Consider the following 22866-nt stretch of genomic DNA (forward strand, 5'->3'; position numbering starts at 1 on the left):
ACAAACGGCAGCCAAAGGTTGGATGTAATCCCCTGAAGGCCGCACTGCGAGTGCAACCTCTGGAGATCTGCTGAGGCAGACTACCCCAAATTCTCCTTGCAACTGAAAGACAGATACAAAGGAGCATCAGATGGACCCAGACATGCCATCTGGGGCTCCCTTGAAATAGGGAGGCCAATCAGTGAGGCTGATGGGATGCATTCGGGTGGTTTCACGGAGGGAATAGCTTTGCTAAGCTCTGAGCAGCGCAAGAGCTGCTGAGGATCTCCTCCTCCATCCTCCAGTGGTGCCCACGGCTTCTTGTTGGGTCTCCTGAGCTGAACCTCCCTGGGACTTGGTGTGCAGGAGGGAGCTACAGGCTGCCGTCTCCCCTCACCCCTCCATGCCCCAGCACTGACTGGGACATGTCCACACCTTGGAAGTCCTTCACCTCCTCTGGGTAAGTGGCTCCACTACACCTGGAAGGCTTTTTTTGTCCAGGAAGCAGGAGGAAACCTGCATTAAATGGCCACTGGGCTGCCATGTCTTAGAGTCAAGTAAGAAGCTGCTTGGCAAGAGTCGATGGGTTCCTCCCGTACGTCACTGCGAGTGAGGAGGCCACGCTGCTGGATATTAGGAAATATTAGGACTAGACTGGCTCTTAGGAAGTATTTCTTTGCAGAATGGGTTGTTGGGCGTTGGAATGGGCTGCCCAGGGTAGGGGGGGAGTCCCCATCCCTGGAGGGGTTGAAGAGTCGGGTTGACCCAGCGCTGAGGGATCTGGTGGAGTTGGGAACGGTCAGTGTGAGGTTCATGGTTGGACTGGAGGATCTTCAAGGGCTTTTCCAACCTTGATGATTCTGTGATTCTGCTCTGGCTTCCCGCATGGAGAAACCTTCGCTGACCCCCACCCAGGGGCCGCACACAGTCTGTCTCGAGGAGTCAGTGCAGCTGGAGGCACCACCCTGCCCTTGCTGGTGTTACTGGCTGCCTTAGCAAGCGAAGCAACAGCCATGTGGGTTTCAGCGTGTGTCTACACCAGTGTGGATCTCTGCAAGGCTTCCCGACCTTCAACCGGGAGAGAAAACCTTCCTGGATCCCCCCCTGCCCTGGTTTCCTGCGTGAAAATGGTTGTGTACAGGGTCAGTTCTGCATTAAACCTTCGCTCCAGAGGCAGTGAGACCATCGGGAAAGGCACCAAACAATGTGTCGGGGGCGGGGGGGGCACAATATTTTGAGTGAAATCTCAACACTTTCCTCGCAGGCACCAACTGATAGCAGGTCGGTGACGAGCTCCCGCTGTGCTCCGTGGGCATGGGGCTGGCGTGGAGGAGCGCTGTGCCCGTCCCTCCTTCCACCTCCCCCTTTTTTACCAGGTCAGGAAGAGGGAGCAGCCCTGGCGAGAACCGAATCCGGCCTTGTGCATCTATCAGCATTTTTCCAAACGATGGACCAGATGGCTCCGAGCCCTTCGGGGGTGGAAGCTCCACTGAGCAACGCAGCGGATCATCCCCGAAGGGCTGCGCTGAGGAGCTCAGCCCCGGCCACCAGCACCCAGGAGAGCACCCAAGAGCGCTGGAAGAGCCCGAGCCTCCGGCCTCGTGCCCAGGGGGTCACAACAAACCCTGGCAGTGCAACTGCCTCGTCCAGAGCACGTCGCTTTGTGCTGGCCCTGAGCGCTAATCCTGAATTATGGCAGGCAGAGGAGGAAGCCGAAGGGAACGGTGGTTTTGGCGCAATCCTCGCAGGAACCAAGCGAGCAGGGGAGAGGAGGGAGGTTCCCAACTGAGTCCTCGGTTCGCTTTGGGAAATTGGGAGGCGAGAGACCTTCACCAGCACAGGACCCCAAAATGTGGGGACACCGAGCAGCCCGGGGAGGTGCTGAGGTCTCTCAGATACTTGTTGGAGGCCAAATACCACCGAAGGGGGGGGGGGGGGGGGGTAATCAGTTGAACCCCATCAATGGGCAGCGGGGGGGGGCGTGCTGAGCTGCATCGCTGCCTGCCAGGCACACGGGGCTGGATTGTCCCCTTTGTGCCCCCTCTCTGTGTCACACGCGCCCCCCCCTCCACTACTCAACCGGGAGCGGGCCGCGCAGCCAGCGCGGACTGAGGGCGCGGGGAACACCGCACCCCCCCGCGTAATCCCGGAGCATCGCCCGCGGCCCTGCGCGCCCGGCGGCGGCGGCGAGGGAGAGGGAGGAGGAAGAGGAGGAGGAGGAACAGGAGGAGGAGGAGGCGGAGGAAGGCGCGCAGCAGCCAGCCACGCAGCTTTGACGTCGCCGGGCTGCGGCTCCGCGGCCCCGGCTGCCGGCACGTAGAGCGCAACGTGACGGCTCCCGCCGCCCCCCACTCGCGCACCCGCACCCACCGCACCCGGCGGAGGGGAACCCGCCGCGCACCCCCCAACCCCCCCCACCCCCCCCCGCAGCCCACCATGGGCTCACCCGCCCCTCCGCAGGCGCGGTGAGGGCCGCTCCCTGCGCGCACGGACAGGACACACCTCCGCGCTCCCCTCCGCCCCCCCCCCACCCCCCCCACCCCGACGCCACCTCCGCGCCCCGCGGGGGGCTCCGCGCAGCCATGCGGGGGCCGCGGAGCTGCGATGGCATCTGATGGCGCTCGGCGGCCCCGGGAAGCGGCGGCGGCGGCGGCGGCCGGTGCCCTGAGGGGGCTGCCGCTGTGAGAAGGGGGGGGGGTGGGTGGGGGGGGGCTCGCCCCGCGCCTCTCCGCGCCGCTCCGCGCCGCCCGCTGCGCAGGAGGAGGAGGAGGAGGCGGAGGAAGAGGAGGAGGAGGAGGAGGAGGAGGAGGAGGAGGACCGGAGCGGTGCCCGCCGCCTGCCCCCGCCGCCCTGCCTTGCGCGGGCGTGCGCGGCTCGGCCGCAGCGGAGCGCGGGGCTCCGGCGGGCGCTGCGCTGCCTTTGCGCTCCCCCCCCCCCCCTCCTCCCCTCCCAAATCCGCGGCCCCCCCCTCCCCTCCATCCCTCCCCCCCCCCCCGCCGGGCTGGATATGTGGATGCTCACGTGAAGATGGATGTAGCGATCGCGCTGCTGGGGCTGCTGACGGTTCTGCTGGAGGGCAGCTCCGCGCAAGGGGTGTACGGTGAGTCCGGGGCGCGCCGTGACCTTGTCGCGACTGTCGCCGGGGCGGGAGGGCGGGGGGGTCCCGTCTCTCCCCCGTTCCGCGGCCGCGGAGGCAGCGCCGTTGCCATGAGACGCCGACATTGCGCGGAAAAGGTGGAGGGGGGGGGGTGTGTTGGACCGGTCCCGGCCCGGGTGGTCGCCGCCGCTATGGAGGTTTCTCCGCGCCCCGCGGAGCGCCGCGGGGCCGCACTTGTTAACCGGCCGCGGCCGCGGAGCGAGGGGCGGGGGCGAACCGCAAACTTCGCGGTGTTCCGCCGGGGGCGCGCAGTCCCCGCGGCCAAACGGCGCGGGCAGCTCCGCGGGCGGGCGCGCAGGGGAGCGCCCCGCTCCGCCGGCCTCCCCCCGGCAGTGACTTGCAAATCGCCGCCGCGGAACGGGACGCGGAAAAGGGGAGTTTGGGGAGCGGGGGGGTGTGTGTGCTCCGCGGAGCCGGCGGCATCCCCTGCCCCGCTTGCAGCCCCCGCGTCCTGGGCGGCTGCGCGGGGTCCAGCGCTGGGGCCGCGGGTCTTGTTGCTTCCCCCCCCCCCGCCTTCCCTCCTGCTCTTTCCCCCCAAGTTGGCCCCGTTTCGGCGAAGCCCGGAGCTGAGCAGCGGGGAGAGACGGGCCCCCCCATCGGACCGCGGTGCTGCGCGGCGGGGACGCCGCCCGGTGCGCTGGACCCGGCCCCGGTGATGCTCGTGTCCCAGTGATGCCCTGGTCCTGGTGATGCCCCTGTCCCGGGGTTGCCCCTGTCCCGGGGATGTTCCGGTCCCGGGGATGTTCTGGCCCCGGTGATGCCCCGGTCCCAGAGATGCTCCGGTCCTGATGATGCCCCGGCCCCGATGATGCCCCGGTGATGCCCCGGTCCTGGTGATATTCAGTCCCCGGTGCTGCTCGGGTCCCGGCGCTGCCCCAGCCCCGGTGATGTCCCAGTCCCGGCGCTGCCCCTACCCCAGCGCTACTCCGGTGATGCCCCTACCCCGGTGATACCCCGGTACTGCCCCGGTGCTGCCCCGGCCCGGCGGCGGGGGGTTATGTAAGCGGCGGTGCGGGGCTGCCGGGAGCGGTGTCTCCGGCACTTGGTGTTGAGGAGACTTCATGAATTTGCCAGTCAACGCTCCGTTTGACATCCGCGCCTTCGAGCCCCTGCGCCTGTGTCGGCACTAAAATATTTGCTGCCCACCAGCAAGGCAGCCCCAGCTAGAGATGTTCTCCCCCCCCGCCTCCCCCCCCCCCCCCCCCCCCATTCCCTGCCTTATTTTTCTTCATTTTGCCAAATTTTAGTGTAATTGAAAATGTCTGAGGGGTTCTGCTCGCGGCGGCTGGATTACAAACGCGCAGCTCTCGGTGCCGGCAGCACCGGGGCTCTCTGCCTTCCCCGACACACAGACACATATTGTTGGATGCGCTGGAAGAGCAACCGCTGTCGGGAATAGCAGAGGGCTTGTTCAGGCAGAGCCTGGATGGTGGGGGCCTACAGGAAAGGGAGCTCTTGCCCTAGACCCGAACGCCAGCAGCACTGCACGAGCGATGTCACATGCACGTTTGTAGTAAGACTTTTTGTCTGGTAACGGAGTGTTTTCATCCTGTAAAATGTGACGCCTTAAATTTAGGTTAAGGGCGATGGGTGAAGGGCTGGTGAGGGTGTCGACGGGGGGTTGGAGTGGTGTGAAGTCAGTCATATGTGGCTGCACTGTGTCTGAAACCTGTTTCCTGTGGATTTGTGTGTCTTCAAGTGATTCCTGGAGGTGGGTTGGAGAAAGCCGACAGCGCTCTGCCAAAAAAAAAAAAAAAAGCCGAGCCCAGGGTCTGCCTCCTCCAGCCTGGAGCACCTTGGAGAGCCCGCTCCGTGCACCAGGGCCATTTTGAGAAAGGAGGGTTTGAAGGGAGCGTGCCCTGAGTTACATTAGCAAAAGTGAGCCCCAGCCTGGGAGAGGGAGCCGGCTTCCTCCTTGTTGCTTTGGAAAAAACATGTCTGTGGGATTTGAACAACTTTTTTTTTTGGTCCCTGATTGAAGATTTCGAGATCCGCACAGCTCTGCTTCCAGGCTGGTGCGGTTAGGAAGGTGTCTTGCTGAGTTAACCCACTTGTTTCCCTGCTTTTGCGCCAATAACCTGGAATGCCGGTGTCCCGTGTCCCATCTGTGAGCGGGCAGAGCCCCAGCAGCACACCCCCCCCCCCCCACCCCCCCCCCCCCAGTAAGGATGGCTCGGGGTGCTGCTTGGCTTCGCAAGGCACGGGAGCATGCTGGGGGGCTTGGCCACTCTCCCCGAGCGCTGCACGGAGAACGTGTGGCTTTGCAGGTTGCCCAGACCCATCGTTCAGGTGCCATTGGCCACCCCGGCTCCTCTCCAGATCCCCCCGTGGAGGTTGTGTCTCATCCTCAGGAGGACCTGTGTCCCCGGGACAGGGTCTCGCTCGTGGTGTGCACTGCCCAAGCTCTACCCAGCTGTTCTCTGGCACTGCCTGCCTGCCTGCCTGCCTGTCTTTCTGCCTGCCACGATGCTCCTCTCTGTCACCGCCGGAGGTGCAGAGAAGGACCGTGCAGCTCTGCCCTGTGCTGGCACAGCAGCGTGCATGTCCACGCAGAACAGCAGCACTTGAGAGCTGTTTTGGTGCCTTTAAATGCAAAATAAATACTCCGCATTTGCTTATTCCGGGTTCATACCAAAAAGCTAATTAAAGTCCCATGATGTCTGGCTGTATGTGTCCCCGTTAACTTTCCTCTGTTGCTTCTGAATAGTAAAGCTGTGATTAAAAAGTCAGTTGCTCGTGCCGCCGAACCGAAGGGGAAACTGAGGCACCGACGCCGGGAGCAGTTTCCCAAGGTTGAAGAGCAGGTCAGTGATGGAGCCAGGGCAGGCACAGCTCTGCCCGGTGCCCACCGCCGCACGCTGCTTCTTCCGGGGATGCGGGGAGAGCAAAGCTGCTAAAATCCCCGGCAAGACGTACAACTCCTCAGCTCTGCTTTGCCCAGCTTGTTTTTTTGGTGAAATAATCTAGAAAAACTCAAGTGCTGTGTGCACTTTTCCTCCCCTTTAAATTATGCATGACTTGCACTGTTAATAAAGCAGAAAATGTAGGTATTCAGAACATGATGGTTATCCTTTCACGGAACTTCAAGTTGCAAGAGAAGAAATGGCTAAATGAGAAGGCCGACGTGGGCACGGAGCGTTTTTAAGGAGATAAGCGGCAGCTGATCAAAATGTGGGAGTTCTGTGAGAGCAAATTTCCACAGCTGTTCCCTGGTGCCAAACTGCCCCGGCCGGGGGGGGGCTCACTGGGGACCCGGGGTTTGGGCGCTGAGCTGTGCGGTGTTCCCCGGGGTCCCACCTTGTGCCCTGCGGAGTGAGGAGTGGCGGCGTGAATTCCTGGAAAAGAGCCTGAAGAGCCCCAGCGCTGCCACCACCTCCTGGGTGGGGGCTGGAGGATGCCCAGGGGGGGCAGGAGGGACCCTGCCAGCCCTGCCCGAGGGACGGGGGTGTTGGACACGGCAGCCCCCCAGCACCCGGAGCAGCCCCCTCTGCCACATGGTTTCCCCCGGGCCACTGGGCCCTGTTTTACCTGCTCCTTGCAGCGCTTTTAGTTCTTTTCCCCTGATTTCAGCTGGAAATAAGCAGGGCAGCTACTGAGGAGAAGCTTTTCATGTGTGTAAACACCAGGTATGTCATCGGGAAAAGTGTGAGCGTGCGATATTCATCCCCCCGTGCACCCCCACACTGTGTTTTACGCCAACTCTTAGAACAAAAAGTGCTGAACGTCCCGCCTGCAGATGCACATAACGGTAGGACGGCTATAAATGCCCCCTGAAAACCAGTGATCACAAATGTTATGAGTATCCACTGTGCTCAGACATGTCAGAGACTCCCCGAGTCTGTGCCCCAAATTGGGGGGGGGGGGGAACTCAGCGTGCAAAGTGTTGGGAGAAGCGACCACGGCCGAGAAAACAGCCCGGCTTGTCATTGCTGGTGTGAAGTAACGTGGAAGCGTAGGTATTTATTGTATTAAATGTCAGAGAGGTTGGCCTCCTTCCTCGTGCCAAGCACAAAACGTTATCCAACGGACTTAATTTTTATTCCGGTTGCGCGTTTCATAAAGCAACAGGTTGGGAAATGGGGAACCCAAAGCCCAGAGCTGCCCCTTCCAACCCAGATGGCAGCTTGATTGGGGTCGGATCAAGCGCTTTGTATCCCGGGGGAGGTGGAGCGGGGTCACGCTGTGTCAGGAAGGATCTTCCATCGCCTCCGGCTGCCTCTTTATAATGATGATGATTATTTTGTGGTACGCTCAGCTCCCCCGGGGGGATTAATGACGGCTGGCTTCGGAGCTGAGAGTGTCTGCGTGCCGCTGCTGACCTTGCCTTTCCCTAACACTTGCCCCGGTCGAACAAGTGGATTGGAAGGATGAAAGAAGGAAGGGAGGGGAAGGGAAGGAATAAAACCACTCTGAGCAAGAGCGTTTTCCCCGTTAGAAAGGCCGGCTGCCCGTTTTTGCTGGCGAGGGCAGCCTCTGCATCACCGGCCCCAGATGTCAGCGGGGCGGCGCGGGGACGGAGGGTATTTCCACTGCGCTGCTCGCCCCGGCGGGGTGTGAATGCGGGCGTTGTGTGGGCCGGTTTAACCCCGCACAATTCGGGATATTGTGCGAGGGAAGCGCGGCGGCCCCGGGAACAGGGGAGGAATTATGCGGTGCCGCAGGGGCCGGCGTTTCTGAGCAGCTGTGGGCTCCTCCGCCGCCCGCTCCAGGAGGTTTTGCAGGAGCCAACTGATCGTGGCGAGCTTTAACTCTTAACTGAGCCCCGGAGAGGGATCTCCTCCTCCCTCTCTCGCGCCGCAGATGTTTACACTGGGATTTCGGCAGTGGTCTGAGATGAACTTCAGCTTCAGCAGCTAAACCTGGGAGCGTGCGGAGGCGGGGGAGCAGCCGTTGCGCCTCTTACGGGCAGCCGAGCGATCGGGATCGACTCTGTTCCCCCGGTTCTTGGTTGTGCCGTAGGTAAGGGAGCCTGCTCTGTGCATTCAGGGGGGGCTGGTTTTGCCCTGGAGCGCAGCAGTTTGGGGTCGAGGGGCTCAAACACCTTGAGTCAAGTTGTAAAAACGCTCAGTAGTGAATGTGTGGGAGAAGATCAGCGATGGAGATTAAACCTGACTCCAGGTCTGCTGATTCGACGCAGAAACTTCCGTCGGGTCTCGCGTTTCCCAGGAGGTGCGACAGCTCACAGCAATCCTCCTGGCATGCAGCGAGTTGCCTCCGTGCTGTGCTGGATGGCATTGCAGCACTGCTCATCCTCCCAGGAGCAGCTGATGCTCCGTGCGTCTCTGGCCAAAATGTTGCCTTGGACTCCGTGTGAGGGAGATTTAGAGGGAATCCGGTGCCAGGGAAGCAGTCTTTAAACAAATAAAATAAAACTTCTCCTGGCTCAGAAGAGCAAAATCCAGTTTAATTAGAATCAGTCAGATGAAGTGCCGGGCAGGAAGGAAACAGATGAATGAGTAAAGCTCATTTCTGTCTTCTCTCTCCTCACATATTTTCTGGGACATCCTTCGGTGAAGGGGTGATCTGCTCCCTGCACCACCACAGTGCCAGCCTATACGTGCGTGTATCTATATGTATGCTCTTGTAGGGCACTGGGTCTTCTGTGGTCTATCCCCTTCCTCCAGCAGAAAAACACCCTTTTGGATGGGAGACACCCAGCCACAGGCCATGCAGGAAGCAAAGGCAAGCGGGGAGGATGCTCCTGCCTCCCCCTGCCAGTGCCGGGACACCAGCACTCTCCCTGACTCAGGTGGGCTCAGCGCCATAAGTTGTTTCTTAAACCATATTTTTTAAAGATGGAAGAGACTCTTTTTTTTTTTTTTTGAAAAGGGGGTTTTTGAGAGCAGCTGTCCAAGGGAAGGCAGCTCCATCGGTCGCCGTGACCCGGGTCTGACCCAGCGCACGCGTTCGGTGTTGGCAGTGGTCCATCACCGCTGGAAGAGCCCTCCCTTGTAGCCACGCTGCGTCCCCATGACTGGCTCCCCGTTAGGTCCTTTGGTTTATCTTTTTATAGACCCTCTTTCCGATTTTGAGTTATGTCTGGATCCGGCTGAATTATTTCCTGCCATCTCCAGAAATAATGGCCTCGCTAAATATAGCTGAAAATGGAGGGAAGTCGGTTTGCTATTCTCAGACAGATTTTGAAGCCCGGCTCTTCTGGCAGGAGGACTTTCTTTCAAGACATGGTGGGTGCCCAGGAGCAGACTGGAGGCCCAGCCTAGGAGATACCTCTTTCCATGAGTGCTTCTTGCATCCATGAAAGGTTGAAGGACCAAGCGGTGGCCTTGAACATCCTTCCAGGCCCACATCGCTCTTGGCAGCGTTTAGCTTGATTTTGACGTCTGCTTGCCCCAATTGCTTGTTGCCAGCATATTTGGCTACCAGGGAGGTTTGTGATCTGAAAAACGGGTCTTGTGAGGAGGGACTAGAGGAGCTCCATGCCTTAAGGTGGTTATGACTGACTGAGGTAGTTAAAGAAGGAGATAAACGTATGTTATAATTATCTCAGGAAAGAAGAGGCAGGCAGTGGTGAAGAGCTAGCTCCAAGCAGCCACCTAAGGTGTTAGAGGAGCCAACAGCAATCATTTGAAGTTATCAAAGCCCACAGTGGAAATAAAGATGAGGTTTTTTAACAGCTGGGGTAATTAGCTCTAGGAGCAGCTCACCGAGAGATGTGCTGGACTCCCTGATGTTGAAATGTCTTTGATATACAATCAAATGTTGCTTCTTAAATTGGCAAGCTCGGTACAGATAGGGATTGCTAAGGGAAATCTCTGGCTCATAGATATGTGGGAGGTCAACCCAGATGAGACCCACTGTCTCTCCTGGCCTCAAACTCTAGGAAGCAGTTAATCTATTTTTAATATATCAAAGCAGCGATCGGAGTAATATGTGTTACTTAGCAAATGGTCGGATCTTTAATTATGTTATTAATACATTACAGGATTAAGGCGCCGAGTACCCTTCAGAGTGCAGTCTATGAAATGGGTTGGTAGGAACACTCAATGTGGGAAGGGAGGAGGAGATGGGACCAGGGGTCTGAAAAGTCCCTCCCATGCCTCTGCCTGTGTGTGTGACACCTGCAGCGTCGCTTTCCTTGGGCTTTCTGGTGCGTATGGTGCCCGCCTCGTTCCAGCCCTGCTAGGCATTGCTTACAGCCAGGTTTTTGGCAGGTGGCCTCTGAGTGCCAATGTGCCCAAGTCCCATTGGCTTTAAAATGAGAGAAGTGCCCGGGTACCCCAGGAACGGGGCTCTGGGGGGGTTCTGGAGGCATTGGAGCTGCCATGCTCTGAGAGGCAGCGCCTGGGCAGAGCCTGCTCTGCTGGAGCCACATCGTTGGGCCTCATGGCACCAGCAAATGGAGAAATGCCCCGAGCATCATCTTGTAGCTTGGAAATGTGTTTTCATGACATGATGGAATAGCTGGTTATCCCTCATATGCTGTGAGAGTTCCCTGGAAGATGCAGAGCAGACAAGTGTTGGTGTCTTGAAGCTGGAGAGCTGAGAGGCCGCTGGGGCTGGGGCTGGGGCAGAAACAACCAGGAGCTGCTGCAACATGGCCTTAGAGCACGAAGAGGTGGGTGCCAGGCACAGGACACCCCATGCCAGGAGTGGACAGGCCCTGGAGGGTGATGCAGCCCTTGGTGAGTGGGTGCCTTCACGTTTTGCTGTGAAATGCTTGCTCTGACCCCCACCATCACCATCCTGAATTTTACTGGAGACGTGGGAGCAGCGCTGGATGAAAGGTGGAAGAAGAAAATCAACCTTGGAGTGAGCCTGGGACCGTGCTGGGGGCTGTGCGTGGCTGGGCTGGGGGGAAGCAGACACTGGGGGTTGGGGAGGGGGTGTCCCCTCTTAATGGCATTGCAGGAGGGCGCCACAGTGGGGTGGGAAAACCTTCCTCTGGTGCCAGTAAAGCTCTTCCGAGACATGACGCATGCCTTAGGGAAGAGCCACATCCTTTCCTTGGCCCCTTTCACACTTCATCCAATGTGGATTTCAAGTATGAAAAGATAACTATTTTTAATTGTGTAGTCTGGAGAAGAGGAGGCTGAGGGGAGACCTCATGGCCCTCTACAACTCCCTGAAAGGAGGGTGCAGAGAGGGGGGATGAGTCTCTTGAGCCAAGGAACAAGCGCCAGGACAAGAGGGAATGGCCTCAAGCTGCGCCAGGGCAGGGTCAGACTGGCTCTTAGGAAGGATTTCTTTGCAGAAGGGGTTGTTGGGCGTTGGAATGGGCTGCCCAGGGCAGCGGGGGAGTCCTCATCCCTGGAGGGGTTGAAGAGTCGGGTTGACCCAGCGCTGAGGGATCTGGTGGAGTTGGGAACGGTCAGTGTGAGGTTCATGGTTGGACTGGAGGAGCTTCAAGGTCTTTTCCAACCTGGATGATTCTGTGATTAAAAAAATAAAAGGCAAGGCAGGAATTGCTAGGCAAGCAAGTGCAAGCTGTGTTTCAACATGCATTTCTCTCTTTAGCCTGCTAGCAGTACAAATCCACAGTAGCAGTAATATTTTCTCTCGTTTAACACAAGCGGTAAGCACCAGCGGAGGAGTGAAGGGGAACGGGGGTGGGAATGGTGGAGCGGGGAGGGCAACGCGATACCCAGCTGGGGTGCGAAGGACGCGGTGTGGCGTGATCCTCCAGCCCCCGTGCTGCTCCCCTGGCTTTCACCGGGCAGTTTTTCATGAAGGAATAACTCAAGAAGATAGCTGTAATTTTAGGGTGAAGAAAACACCCTACTGCTGCCTTTATTGTGCTTTTTAGACCTCCTCTAGCCCTTGCAGTGCTCTTCTAAAAGCCAGTGATGAAAAACCTCCTTCCCACCACTCGCCCCATGGGAGGGCCCCCCTGGTCTGCCTGGCACCCAGCACTGGTACTCTGGGGTGTCCCGGGGCTGGAGACACAGACAGCTGTGGGCTTATAGAACACTGGTGTTTTGGGATGAAATAAAAACATGCTTTAGATAGAGGTATGAGCCTCCTCAGCTCCTGCTGAAGCCTCTTCTGTGTCCCGCTTGCAGGGGGATGGCTCTGGAGCTAGTACATCCCAGACTGTGGACTGACACAGGCACCTCAAACATCCAAACATCCCATGTCAGGACTGTTTGCATGATGAGGGACACACCTCAGTGCTCATGGGTTCACTGATTTCGTTTTGGATTTCATCTTTGGATGCTTTTGTCACACGTTGGGCTGGTACTCGTTTGCAGAACTGTGTGACATTTGTAACCATTTTCAGCTCGTAACATACTTTATTAATAAATGGATGTGGCTGCACAATACGTCAGCATTTGAATGTTTGGGGAAGAAGGGCGGGTTGTTAAATGGTGTTGAGATGCCTCTGACAGGCACCTTGCTCTTCTCACATGGCCTGTACCTGAGGTGTACCCCAACACACAACAGCATCATGTACCCCTCTGCACCACGCGAGAGGGTGGGCTCGTGAGGCACCCTGCTTTTCCTTGCACCCAGCCCCGTCAAGGACGGTTCCTGGAGCTTGTGAGGTGGTAAGGATGCTGCAACAACTCCCCAGAAAGTTAAACTGCAGTTGGTATGAGCTCACCCGTGGCCGTGGGTTTAGGTGTGAGCTGCCTACAGCTTTGGCGGGGTGTACACAGGCTGTGCAGCAAGCACGGGAGCCCGGAGTGGCTGTATCCCGGCTGTTGGCGTGTGCTCGTACAACGCTCGGTGTCCACCGCTGCCGCCTCACTGAAACGGGGTGTCTTAGAAATCACACTGGTGCTTTGGTGAGGGGACGGTGAGCTCCTGGCTGTGGGCTGGCGTTGGCTCGCACTTGGCCGCTGCTAGCCACTGCCTTGCTTGGTCGTGTCTGCACTGCATGGAAATAACTTGGGCAATGTAGTTAAATTAATGAGTCTCTAGCTTCCTAGAAGAGCGCAGTTTCCATTAAAAATTATTAAAATGACAAATTTTCTTTAAAACTCACGAGTTTTTAAATACTTTGTTTTCCCCACAATTGAGAAAAATGGTTTATACCCACCAGATGGGAATTGACAAAGTCACTGGGACCACCAGGAGGACGGGAGGAGAGGGCAGCATTTAGCATGCTGATTGCCAGGGCTGTAATTACACGCTAAATGGCACTTGCGGCCAGTGAGACCTTTGCTTTTGGTCGGGAGGACTTTGGAAAGGCGAGAGTGTCACAAACTGTTCGTAAAAAAATAAACTCTTCGTAATGAGGATGTCTCAACTCGAGTGGGACGCCCTGTGGGGGAGAAGCAGAGTGAGCTCTGCGGAGAGGGGGCACGGTGGGCTGTTTCTCTCCCCCTCCCTCCTGTTGTTGCCCAGAGACAGAACTTGCCTCACTGTGCAGGCACAAGCCAGGGAAAACAAGAACCTTCTGGAACAACCTATTGCGCAGGCGTAAGAGACTATATAAAGGCAACACCCCACGTGCGTCTTTGTTGACCAACCACCTACGGATCAAGACTGCTACTCTATGACAACACGGGATCCAAGGGTGGTGATTCCCCTTTTCCTATCCCCTCCTCTTCTCTTTTCTCCTTCCTCTTTCTGATCTTTCTCCCTGTCTTTCTTACATATATTCATGTGTATAAGTTTTGTAAGAATCATGATCAGTTGATCGTTGACGGGTTGTTTGGAAAATAGTCTCATCGCCAAAGCGCGTTTATTCGCTTCTCCAAGGTTGTCAGTTGGATCCCGTTCACTAAAGTTGTCAGTTAATGAAGTCACCAGCACAATTGTTCCTCTAAGTCATTGTCGTGACTCCACCCGTCCTGCAGCTCTGCTGCGCAGAGACCGGCTCTTCCACCAGCATGCAGGCTCTTGGGGAATTCAAAATTGGGGAATTTAGGCTGCACCTCGATGACTGGGTTCAGTTTTGGGCCCCTCACTCCAAAAAGGACACTGAATGACTCGAGCATGTCCAGAGAAGGGCAACGGAGCTGGTGCAGGGTCTGGAGCACAGGTCTGATGGGGAGCGGCTGAGGGAACTGGGAGGGTTTAGTCTGGAGAAGAGGAGGCTGAGGGAGACCTCATGGCCCTCTACAACTCCCTGAAAGGAGGGTGCAGAGAGGGGGGATGAGTCTCTTGAGCCAAGGAACAAGCGCCAGGACAAGAGGGAATGGCCTCAAGCTGCGCCAGGGCAGGGTCAGACTGGCTCTTAGGAAGTATTTCTTTGCAGAAGGGGTTGTTGGGCGTTGGAATGGGCTGCCCAGGGCAGGGGGGGAGTCCCCATCCCTGGAGGGGTTGAAGAGTCAGGTTGACCCAGCGCTGAGGGATCTGGTGGAGTTGAGAACGGTCAGTGTGAGGTTCATGGTTGGACTGGAGGATCTTCAAGGTCTTTTCCAACCGAGATGATTCTGTGATTCTGTGAAAAGATTCACCCCCCTCATAACCCACCACGTGGGATGAGACAGAGAGGAGCTTTGGTGGTGTGCTGCTAAGAAGACCTGGAGAGCCTGCCTGCCCACAGCCACCGACCAGCTCTGGTGCTTTTCCATCCCTGGCAGAGATGTCCTGTGGGGCCAGGTGGATACGTGCCATCTGTTTGCTGCGTGCTGGCAGCCTCTTATGTCTTTTAGCATCTCTGTCATCTTCCCTGTGCAGTGGGAGAGTCGGGATCCAGCAGCCCTATGCCAAGGGTCTTGTTATGCAGCACTGGTGTCCGTTTTAAAGCGAGCCTTTCTGATTTGGTGAAGCTAAGATCTAACTGTCCTTGATGCACCAACCTGGGAGCCTTCAATCCTCTGGAGACGGACAAAAAAGCTGCGCCATCATCTTGAACGTGAAACTGCTGGGACTTCTATTCCTTACATCGTTTCACTGACTAATTCTGGCTGGTGTCCTATGGATTTGCGAGATAGGGATCAAAGAGGCAGGGAGATAAAAGCCTTACATCAGGCCGACCGACGAGCAGTCAGTCAGCCTCCCGTTTTAGCAGGGTGCATTGTGATGCTCAATTCCAATTGAGGAGCTGATAGGAGCCGTGCCTGCTCCATCCGCGTGCAGGGCAAGGCGTGCTCGTGCCACAGCACGGCTCGCTAAGGCTCCCTCGCAGGTATGCGCAGCCGGTGTTGCTGTTAATACTTGGGTTAATATTCCGGGCTCCTGTCTTATTTCTCAAACTGGAGTTAAGCTTTGTCGGGGCAGTTCTTGTCTTATGAATATTTGAGCCTGGGGGAGGTTTAATGCTGAACTTGAAAGTATTTTCCATACCAGGGAGGTGACGTAGCATAATGAGGTGTTACTGGAGCTACTGTGCTTTGCAGTCCGCCTCAAGCAGTCTGGGAGGAAGTTTATAAAAATGGTGTTGATTTTAGGTACCTTTTATTTGTTCAATGTTTTGAGAAAGTACTTCTAGTGCCTCCGTGTCGCAAGGGTCTGCACCTCCACAGGCGTTAAATAGCTTCCTGCCATCCACCAGAAGAGCCTGACCCTGCTGGGATGGGAACCTGGATTTCCATGTTGGGCAGCTTCTTCCAGTGGTCCGTGTCTGCTTTTTGGAAATCTTTTTGGTCTAACAGGAGCCTGACAGGCTTGCAGGTAAGTCCTGCTGACTGTCTCACCGTTTTGAGCTGCCGTGATTAGATAGTTATGGATTTGTGCTCACGTTTGTTTTCTCCCTTTCCCAAAGTCATCCCTGGATGGTTTGTGGAGCTGTCTTGACACAGTTGTACAATAACCTACTTCTGGGGAATAAAAATTCAGCTCGAGCGTTCCTTCCACAGCGTCGTGTGGTCACTGCCTTTATTACAGGGATGAGGGTTATATGTTCACTGAGCACAATTGCAATCATTTGGCAGTTGAAGTCATTCTTTTCAATTGCTTAATCACTTACCCACATTAGTTTGCTTCTGCTCAAACTCTTTGGAAAGAGTGGCCTTAGCGTTTCATTAGCATCGTGTTGCACGGTAGCTGCTGTGTGCAGGGGGGATGTACTTTAAAGTATTGGACCATGAGAGCATCGTTTAGGGTGGAAGGGGGCTAGGGAAGTCTCTGGTCCAACCCCTCCTCAAACCAGGGCCAACTCCACCACTGGGATGGGTTGCTCAGGGCCGTGCCTGGTCCAGTTTTGAACATCTCTGAAGATGTTCACCCACACCCTCTGGGTCCTTGTCCCAGTGTTTGGCCAAACCCCTTGTGAAAATCTTGTGCCTTGCACCCAGTATCAAGTTCCCTTCCTGCATCTTGTGCCAGTTGCTTCTTGATATTTTGCTCCACACCTCCATGAAGACACTGGCTCTGTCTTCTCTATGACTTGGGGTGTGATGATGGCAATTAGTGTCTTCACCTTCTCTTTTCTGGGCCACTCTGGGTTACTCGACCTGCTCCCTGTACTTTTGCTGATACAGCCCAGGACGTGGCTGGCTTTCATCCCTGCAGGAGTGCACCAAAACCTTTTCTGTAGACACTTTCTCAGCCTGCCCTGCCAAATGGGCTTGTTTCCTCCCAGCTGCAGAACGTTGTATATGTCTGTACCAAAATTCAGGAGTTTTTGTCAGCCCGTTTCTCCAGCCTGTCCTGCTCTTTGGCTTTCCCCATCCATTCTCTGTGTTCCTGGGCCACGTCTCTATATTGTCCCTACCCTCAGAGTGGCACAGCGCCCTGAGCATCTCCCCTAGGAAGAGGAGACCCTCCTCTGAGCATGGGGGACCAGGAGCAAACAGGGCAGAGTGATGCTTTGATTCTTGCCCCATGCTTGGAAAGAAAAGTCTGGTTTGTGTTCCCAGCTTGCCACGCTGGGACTGGTGGAGGTGGGATGATAACTCCTCATGAACCTGATGGAGGTGGCACATCTCAGAGCAGCTCGGAGGGGTCCTGCATGAACGAGGAGTGTGCAGTTTTTTGACTGCGGGTTTTTGCTTTGAATATCTGGCATCTTAGTGTACCATTGTTAAACCGAAAATCCTTGTGAATGTGCTCACAGCGAGATGGGTGCTGGAAGAAGAGCTGGCTGTTGAAATGTGCTTGGTGGGAGTAACGCGGTGGAGAGAACTGGGGTGATTTGCATTCTGTAATTAGACTAACCCATCCGTTTGGAGAAGGACGAGCCAATCTGATGAACTGATTAAATAAAAAGTCATTGAGATAATGTTTATAACAACAGCCTCTCCTGACTTAATAGTCCTTTATCTTGTAATGTGACCCCTTTTCTAAGAAAATTATTTGTACTGTTAAGAGCGGTATTTAATAAAAAAAGGAGCTGGATACCTGAAAAACTCCAGGATTTCCCCAAGAGTCAATAAAAAGGTTCCTTACCATCCCAGCTGTGCGATCTGCCCACTCTTGGTGGCTCTTTGTGCTTGAAAGGGGAGATGTGTGTGGGCGAGGGGCAGGAGAAAGGCGAGAAGAGGGGGAGGATGGTGGCGATTTCCTCCTATGCCCCCACCTCCATCCTGTCCTCCATCAAACCATCCACTCCCATCATGGTGCTGCCTGTCCTGGTCATGCCACCAGTGGCTAAAAACTGAAGCTAAAACCAAACTGAGCTAAAAACTTGAAGGTCATTACGGTTTAGGGCTCAGGGGCTCGGATTATGAATTAGCAAATAAATGAGTATTTCCTGGTGGAAGGAGCTGAAGGAATTGGATGCTGCATGAGGCTGCCCACCTGATTAATAGCTGTTTTTCCTCAAGGTGGAGTTACTCTGCTCTTCCGGGTGTTGGATTGCTTTCTTTTTTTCTTTTTGCTTAGCATTATATTGATGGAATATAAAGCAATAAAGCAGCCCTGGCAGCATTTGACACTGCAAGGGTCAAAGCAATGAGGGAGTGTTGCCACAATAGCCGTTTTAGAAAAAGTTTTGCCCTAGCATTAGATCTCCTCGACTGATGGGGCAAAGTTCCTCCTCTCCTTGCAAGCCTCGTACTCTACCTCTTCTGCAGAGGGGTGAGATGCAGATGTGAGGGAATCATCGTGATTTCATGCAGCTGACAGCATCCCATACACCCAGCTGCCACTTAGCTCGTTAATTCAGTTGCCAGCCAGGGCTGTTCCCTACTCCCCCATTTTTTTGCCCTTTCCCCCCCCCATCACTGCCAAATAACACAAAAGAGAACTTTGTGTATCAGACACTTTCTTGCAATCGCCCCCTCAAATTTAGCACAGCTTCCCCCTTTTTTTTTTTTTTTTTCCTCTGCACATAAGCAAGGCTGCCAATACAAAGTCAATTGTAGAGCTCTTTAAAAGGGGCATGTCAGCAGCCCCACAGCTGTAATTAATTCCAATCATTACTTAAAGCAAGGCCAGCCTGGTAGCTTGCTTTTCTTCCCATAGGGGCTGGGAGCAGCCTTGGAGTGAGCTGGTAAAGCTGGGGTGCTCCAGTTACTTTCCTCTTCCAAATGTGAGTTTTTTAATCTTTTCTTTGATTAAAATTGCTCATTTGCCTGTGGGGTGGGAAGGAAAGGTGTGTGGGGGAAGCTAATGCTTTCTTGTATGTGCTGTATGAATAGATTAATGTGGTTAAGGAGCTGGCTTTTTTGTGTAGGGCTCAGTTTTTCTGTGGGTTCTTGAGTAAAGCTTTGTGGTGGGTCTGTAGGGATGCTCTGGTCCCAGTGCTGCATCTGTGCCTCTGGGGCAGAGCTGCCATGTGCTTCTCCAGGTTATCGTGTATGATGTTTGCCTGACTCCCAGTGAGGAAGAGAGAAAAATGATGCTGTATGGAGAACTGGGTCTATGGGCTGTCCTGGTCTAAGCTCACTGAGGTTGGAACTGGGGTGAAAGGAGAAATATGTGTTTTCTTGGATAAGTGGTAACTTCTAAGAGTTGCAGGAGTCATCCCAGGTGATCAGAGTGTTTTGACAAAATGGAAATGTGCTGGGGGTTGTTCTGGTTTGGATTTTGGCTTTTTTTTTTTTAACCTGCATGAGTGCTTCAATATAAAACAGAAGGGAATTTTCAAACAGCTATTTCAAAATGAAAAATTTAACTGTTTCACTTAAAAAGATGTCAAAACATTTAAATGTTTTCTAGTTATTCAAAAATGCTGTCATGAATTTATGGAATATGTCAGGCTTTGGAGTTTACCACTTTGCTGGAGAAAAGTTTTGTGGCAGGAGGTGGGGGGGGAAATTTCCCACTTGAGCTTGCGTAGCAGTGAACCACGTCTGATATGTTGTGTCCTAAGTCTTAGGTCAGTGAGAAATGAGCTGATCTCCAGTCGTAGACAAGAAATCTGTCCCCTTTCAATAATTTCTCCTTTTATAATAAGACTGTACATGTGCCATCAGCTTCCTTTGTACGGACATTTGGAGTGATCTATTTTAAATGAGCAAGGCTGTTGTCACTACTTGGCTTTCTTTGTGGCTGGAGGTCAGATCCAGCTCATGATGCCAGCTGGGTTTTGTCTAGCCTATAGTGTCCTGTTGTATCGCAATGCTAATTAATTGATTATCAGTTAATTCATTGTACATGACTGTAAATGCTAATGGCGATGTGGATGAACAATTGTTTGAGGTGTCCCTTCCCATGCAGAAGCTGGGATGTCTGTGTCAGCAGAAAAGAGGACTGAAATGATTAATGTGTACGAATGAGCCTTTTCTGTATTCATGTGGTGTGACTTAATTCGTGTTGGTATCAATGCCTTCCCGGGCTGCTGTGAATGTTCAGCCAGTGCCTGCTTTTAGCCAAGTGCATATTTCTGGATAAAACAGAAGATCTGCTTCAAAAATCTGTGGTCAACTAGGTTGAAGAGCTTTTCACTAATAAGCTATGAGACTGCTCATCTGAGGCAGAAGCCTTCACATTTTCTAGTTGGTTTAATTACTGTATATGTTTTGCCTTATAAGAAAGCTTAACTTTACCTCAGGCACCTAAAAAAATATTTGTCACTGTTGTGGCTAAACATTCTCATAAAGAGAACATCTTGTTGCCCACAGCTACTCTACGCTCAAGCAAGTCAAGTCGTCAAACTTCAGGGGCTTTTAGAAGTGTAATACCAATACCCTGCAACTAAACTCCTGTCCAGTAAAGTCTGATGGGATTTCACTAATGGGCTTTCCCATCCTCCCAGCACTCACGTAGGAGCTCCCGGAGAGCCCTCTCCCCAGTGTGATGTGATGACTCATAGAGAAAGGAGTGGAGTTTCTGGGTATTTTTGCTTTAAGAATTATGATAAGTTGTAGGAGTGATGCACAGACTTAGGGCAAGCATGAGAAATGAGTGTGTTTAACTAAGGAATGAGTCCTTCCCTTCTGTGCCTGCCAGCCAAGGTCTGAGCTCCTTCACTCTTAGGTAGTTCTTGATGTTCTGGAGAAACAGTGGTGCCCTGTGCTCTCCCTGAGCTGTTCAGGTAATAGTGAATTCAGATAGAGAGACCTGGGGACTCAACTATGTATGGACAGTGTTGTCTTGGCAGTATGAGATAAGCTGGCTGGTGAACCCTGAAACAGAGCTGGTGGACACCAAGTGTGGAAACACAACAGGGTGATATTTAGATGTGGGTATTGCTGTTTCTGTAGACCTTCCTCCTCTTGCTTGACTGACATACTGACTACTTGAAGCTTAGTTAGCAGGTTCTTTCACTCCAGTGGCTCATTCATCATGGGCTGGTAGCTGGATTTGTTGCACTGGAGATGAATGTGGCAGATTGATCCATGAGGGCAAGTGTAGTCTTGTTCACCAACCCTGGTGTTGTAAAGGCGGGACAGACCCAGTGTTCACATGGCAAATGGGATTTGTGTTTGTGACTTGCAGTTCCAATGACTGGAGCTTTTGTGTGGTCATCTGGGTGCAAAAATTTCCAGCCCTCTGTCTGCATTAAAACTCCTTGTAGCTGGGAGTGAGGAAGATGCATAATAGCCTTCTCTTCCCAGAATTCAGTTCCCCATTGCTGCCTGTGATACTCTTCTAGATGTGCCCACAGAATCACCTCTGTTGGAAAAGACCTTGAAGATCCTCCAGTCCAACCATGAACCTCACATTGACCGTTCTCAACTCCACCAGATCCCTCAGCGCTGGGTCAACCTGACTCTTCAACCCCTCCAGGGATGGGGACTCCCCCCCTGCTCTGGGCAGCCCATTCCAAGGCCCAACAACCCCTTCTGCAAAGAAATCCTTCCTAAGAGCCAGTCTGACCCTGCCCTGGCGCAGCTTGAGGCCATTCCCTCTTGTCCTGGCGCTTGTTCCTTGGCTCAAGAGACTCATCCCCCCTCTCTGCACCCTCCTTTCAGGGAGTTTTAGAGGGCGATGAGGTCTCCCCTCAGCCTCCTCTTCTCCAGACTAAACCCCCCCAGATCCCTCAGCCGCTCCCCATCAGACCTGTGCTCCAGACCCTACACCAGCTCCGTTGCCCTTCTCTGGACATGCTCATCTGCCCAAAGCTCATCTGCTCCCTTATGCAGTGCCACAGCTGTGTGGCGTTCAGCTGGCCAAGCTGGGAGAGGTTTTACTGAAATGCATTGCCATGAAATGACTGAATTTGTGTTTAGAGACTCTACTGTAATCAAAATATTCTTGAGGCAGTGGACCCTGATGGCTTGCGTCCCATGGGAGACCTGAGTTTTGTCTTAGCACAGTAGGGTACAGAGAGGAAACCTTGAAGCCACCCAAATCAGTGCCAGTGAGTCAGCCAAGAGGAGGGTGGGAGAGGGCTGAGACCTCTGGGCATTGCTGTTGTGTATCAGATGAATAACACTTCTGAGTGGCTCCAGTTTCACTACAAACAAAATCATGATCTTGCCCTTGTATGATTCTCATTAATGACCCTGGGTCAAAGCAGCTGGATGGGGCATGGGTGGATGGTGCCGAGCCACCTTGTTGAGTGCTGTGACCAGCACTCCTGGCATCTTCCAGTGCTGGTAGAAGTTCAGATCTCTGGGCTCAGCTGGTTTCTGTTCATGTTTCCCGAACTGCTGGTTGAAAATGCAGCACAGTGCATGGGAGGAGACGTCGCTCTGACCCCAAACGCTCTCCAGTACCAATGCAATGGGTGAGCAGGGTTTCTCACCTCTACGTTTATACTGGAGTGGAAGCACTCTCTTGATTGGAGGCGAAAGTGGCTGTGGAAGAGCTCAGCCTGTGCTGCAAACCTGCTGCCGGAGCTGTCAGCGCTGGCAGCTGGTATTTTTACATGACACCTCTCCTCCGAGGCAGGAGCCCAGGCTGCTGTTTTGCTCTGGGTATGAAGTATAACTGTGCTGGTGTGGTGGATGATGGCTCTGGTGAAGGTGTTGGGGAGCAGCTGTGCTGGAAACACAACTGTTGTGAAGGGGAGTGGGGAAATACCTTAACTGTGGGGCTGTGATTCAGCCCTTGTGCTGATTTATATAATCTCTGCTACTGATAAATCCTGCTACTAAGACAGCATTGCAGGCTGGAGCAGCTTTTTCCATGCTTCCACCAAATACATCTGTATCCTGATGTCTTGATGGTCTGTAATCTTCAGTCCAAGTGCATCAAACCCGATGTTGGCCATCCCCAGCTTGTGTAACCGTGCTTGGCAGCAGGGTACGGGCTTGGAGCAGTGCTGACCTGTGTTGGTCAGTCTCTGGGCTTCTGATGAGGGGGGGGTGTGCATATACATGTGGGCAGAAATGAAGCAGATGGGAGTGTGTGTTAATGAGGACAGCTGAAGATTAATCTGTGGGTCAGCAGTGCTCCACCATTGAGAGTTGCACAGCTGTAGCTAATACAGGAATAAATTAAATTGCAACACTAGTTAGGATTGGTGTTGAAAACCTGCTCCACAAATTGGTTGTGTGGTGAAATATGTCCAGAGGAACCTGTCTATCACTGTCCCTATTTTAAGC

At 54.2% G+C, this 22866-nt stretch overlaps 1 protein-coding gene across 1 annotated transcript in view; it reads left to right on the forward strand.

Annotated features, from left to right (window-relative positions):
* The first annotated feature begins 2909 nt into the window (after positions 1-2909).
* The window catches only part of MDGA2 (MAM domain containing glycosylphosphatidylinositol anchor 2), a 387125-nt gene continuing 367168 nt past the window's right edge, over positions 2910-22866 (forward strand). The window contains exon 1 of the mRNA XM_074869265.1: positions 2910-3079. Within this exon, the coding sequence (XP_074725366.1) occupies positions 3007-3079 (73 nt within the window). The 5' untranslated portion in view covers positions 2910-3006. The remainder of the gene's footprint in view (positions 3080-22866) is intronic.

Source organism: Strix uralensis, chromosome 4, assembly GCF_047716275.1.
Source record: "Strix uralensis isolate ZFMK-TIS-50842 chromosome 4, bStrUra1, whole genome shotgun sequence".
In the NCBI taxonomy this organism is placed as follows: Eukaryota; Metazoa; Chordata; class Aves; order Strigiformes; family Strigidae; genus Strix; species Strix uralensis.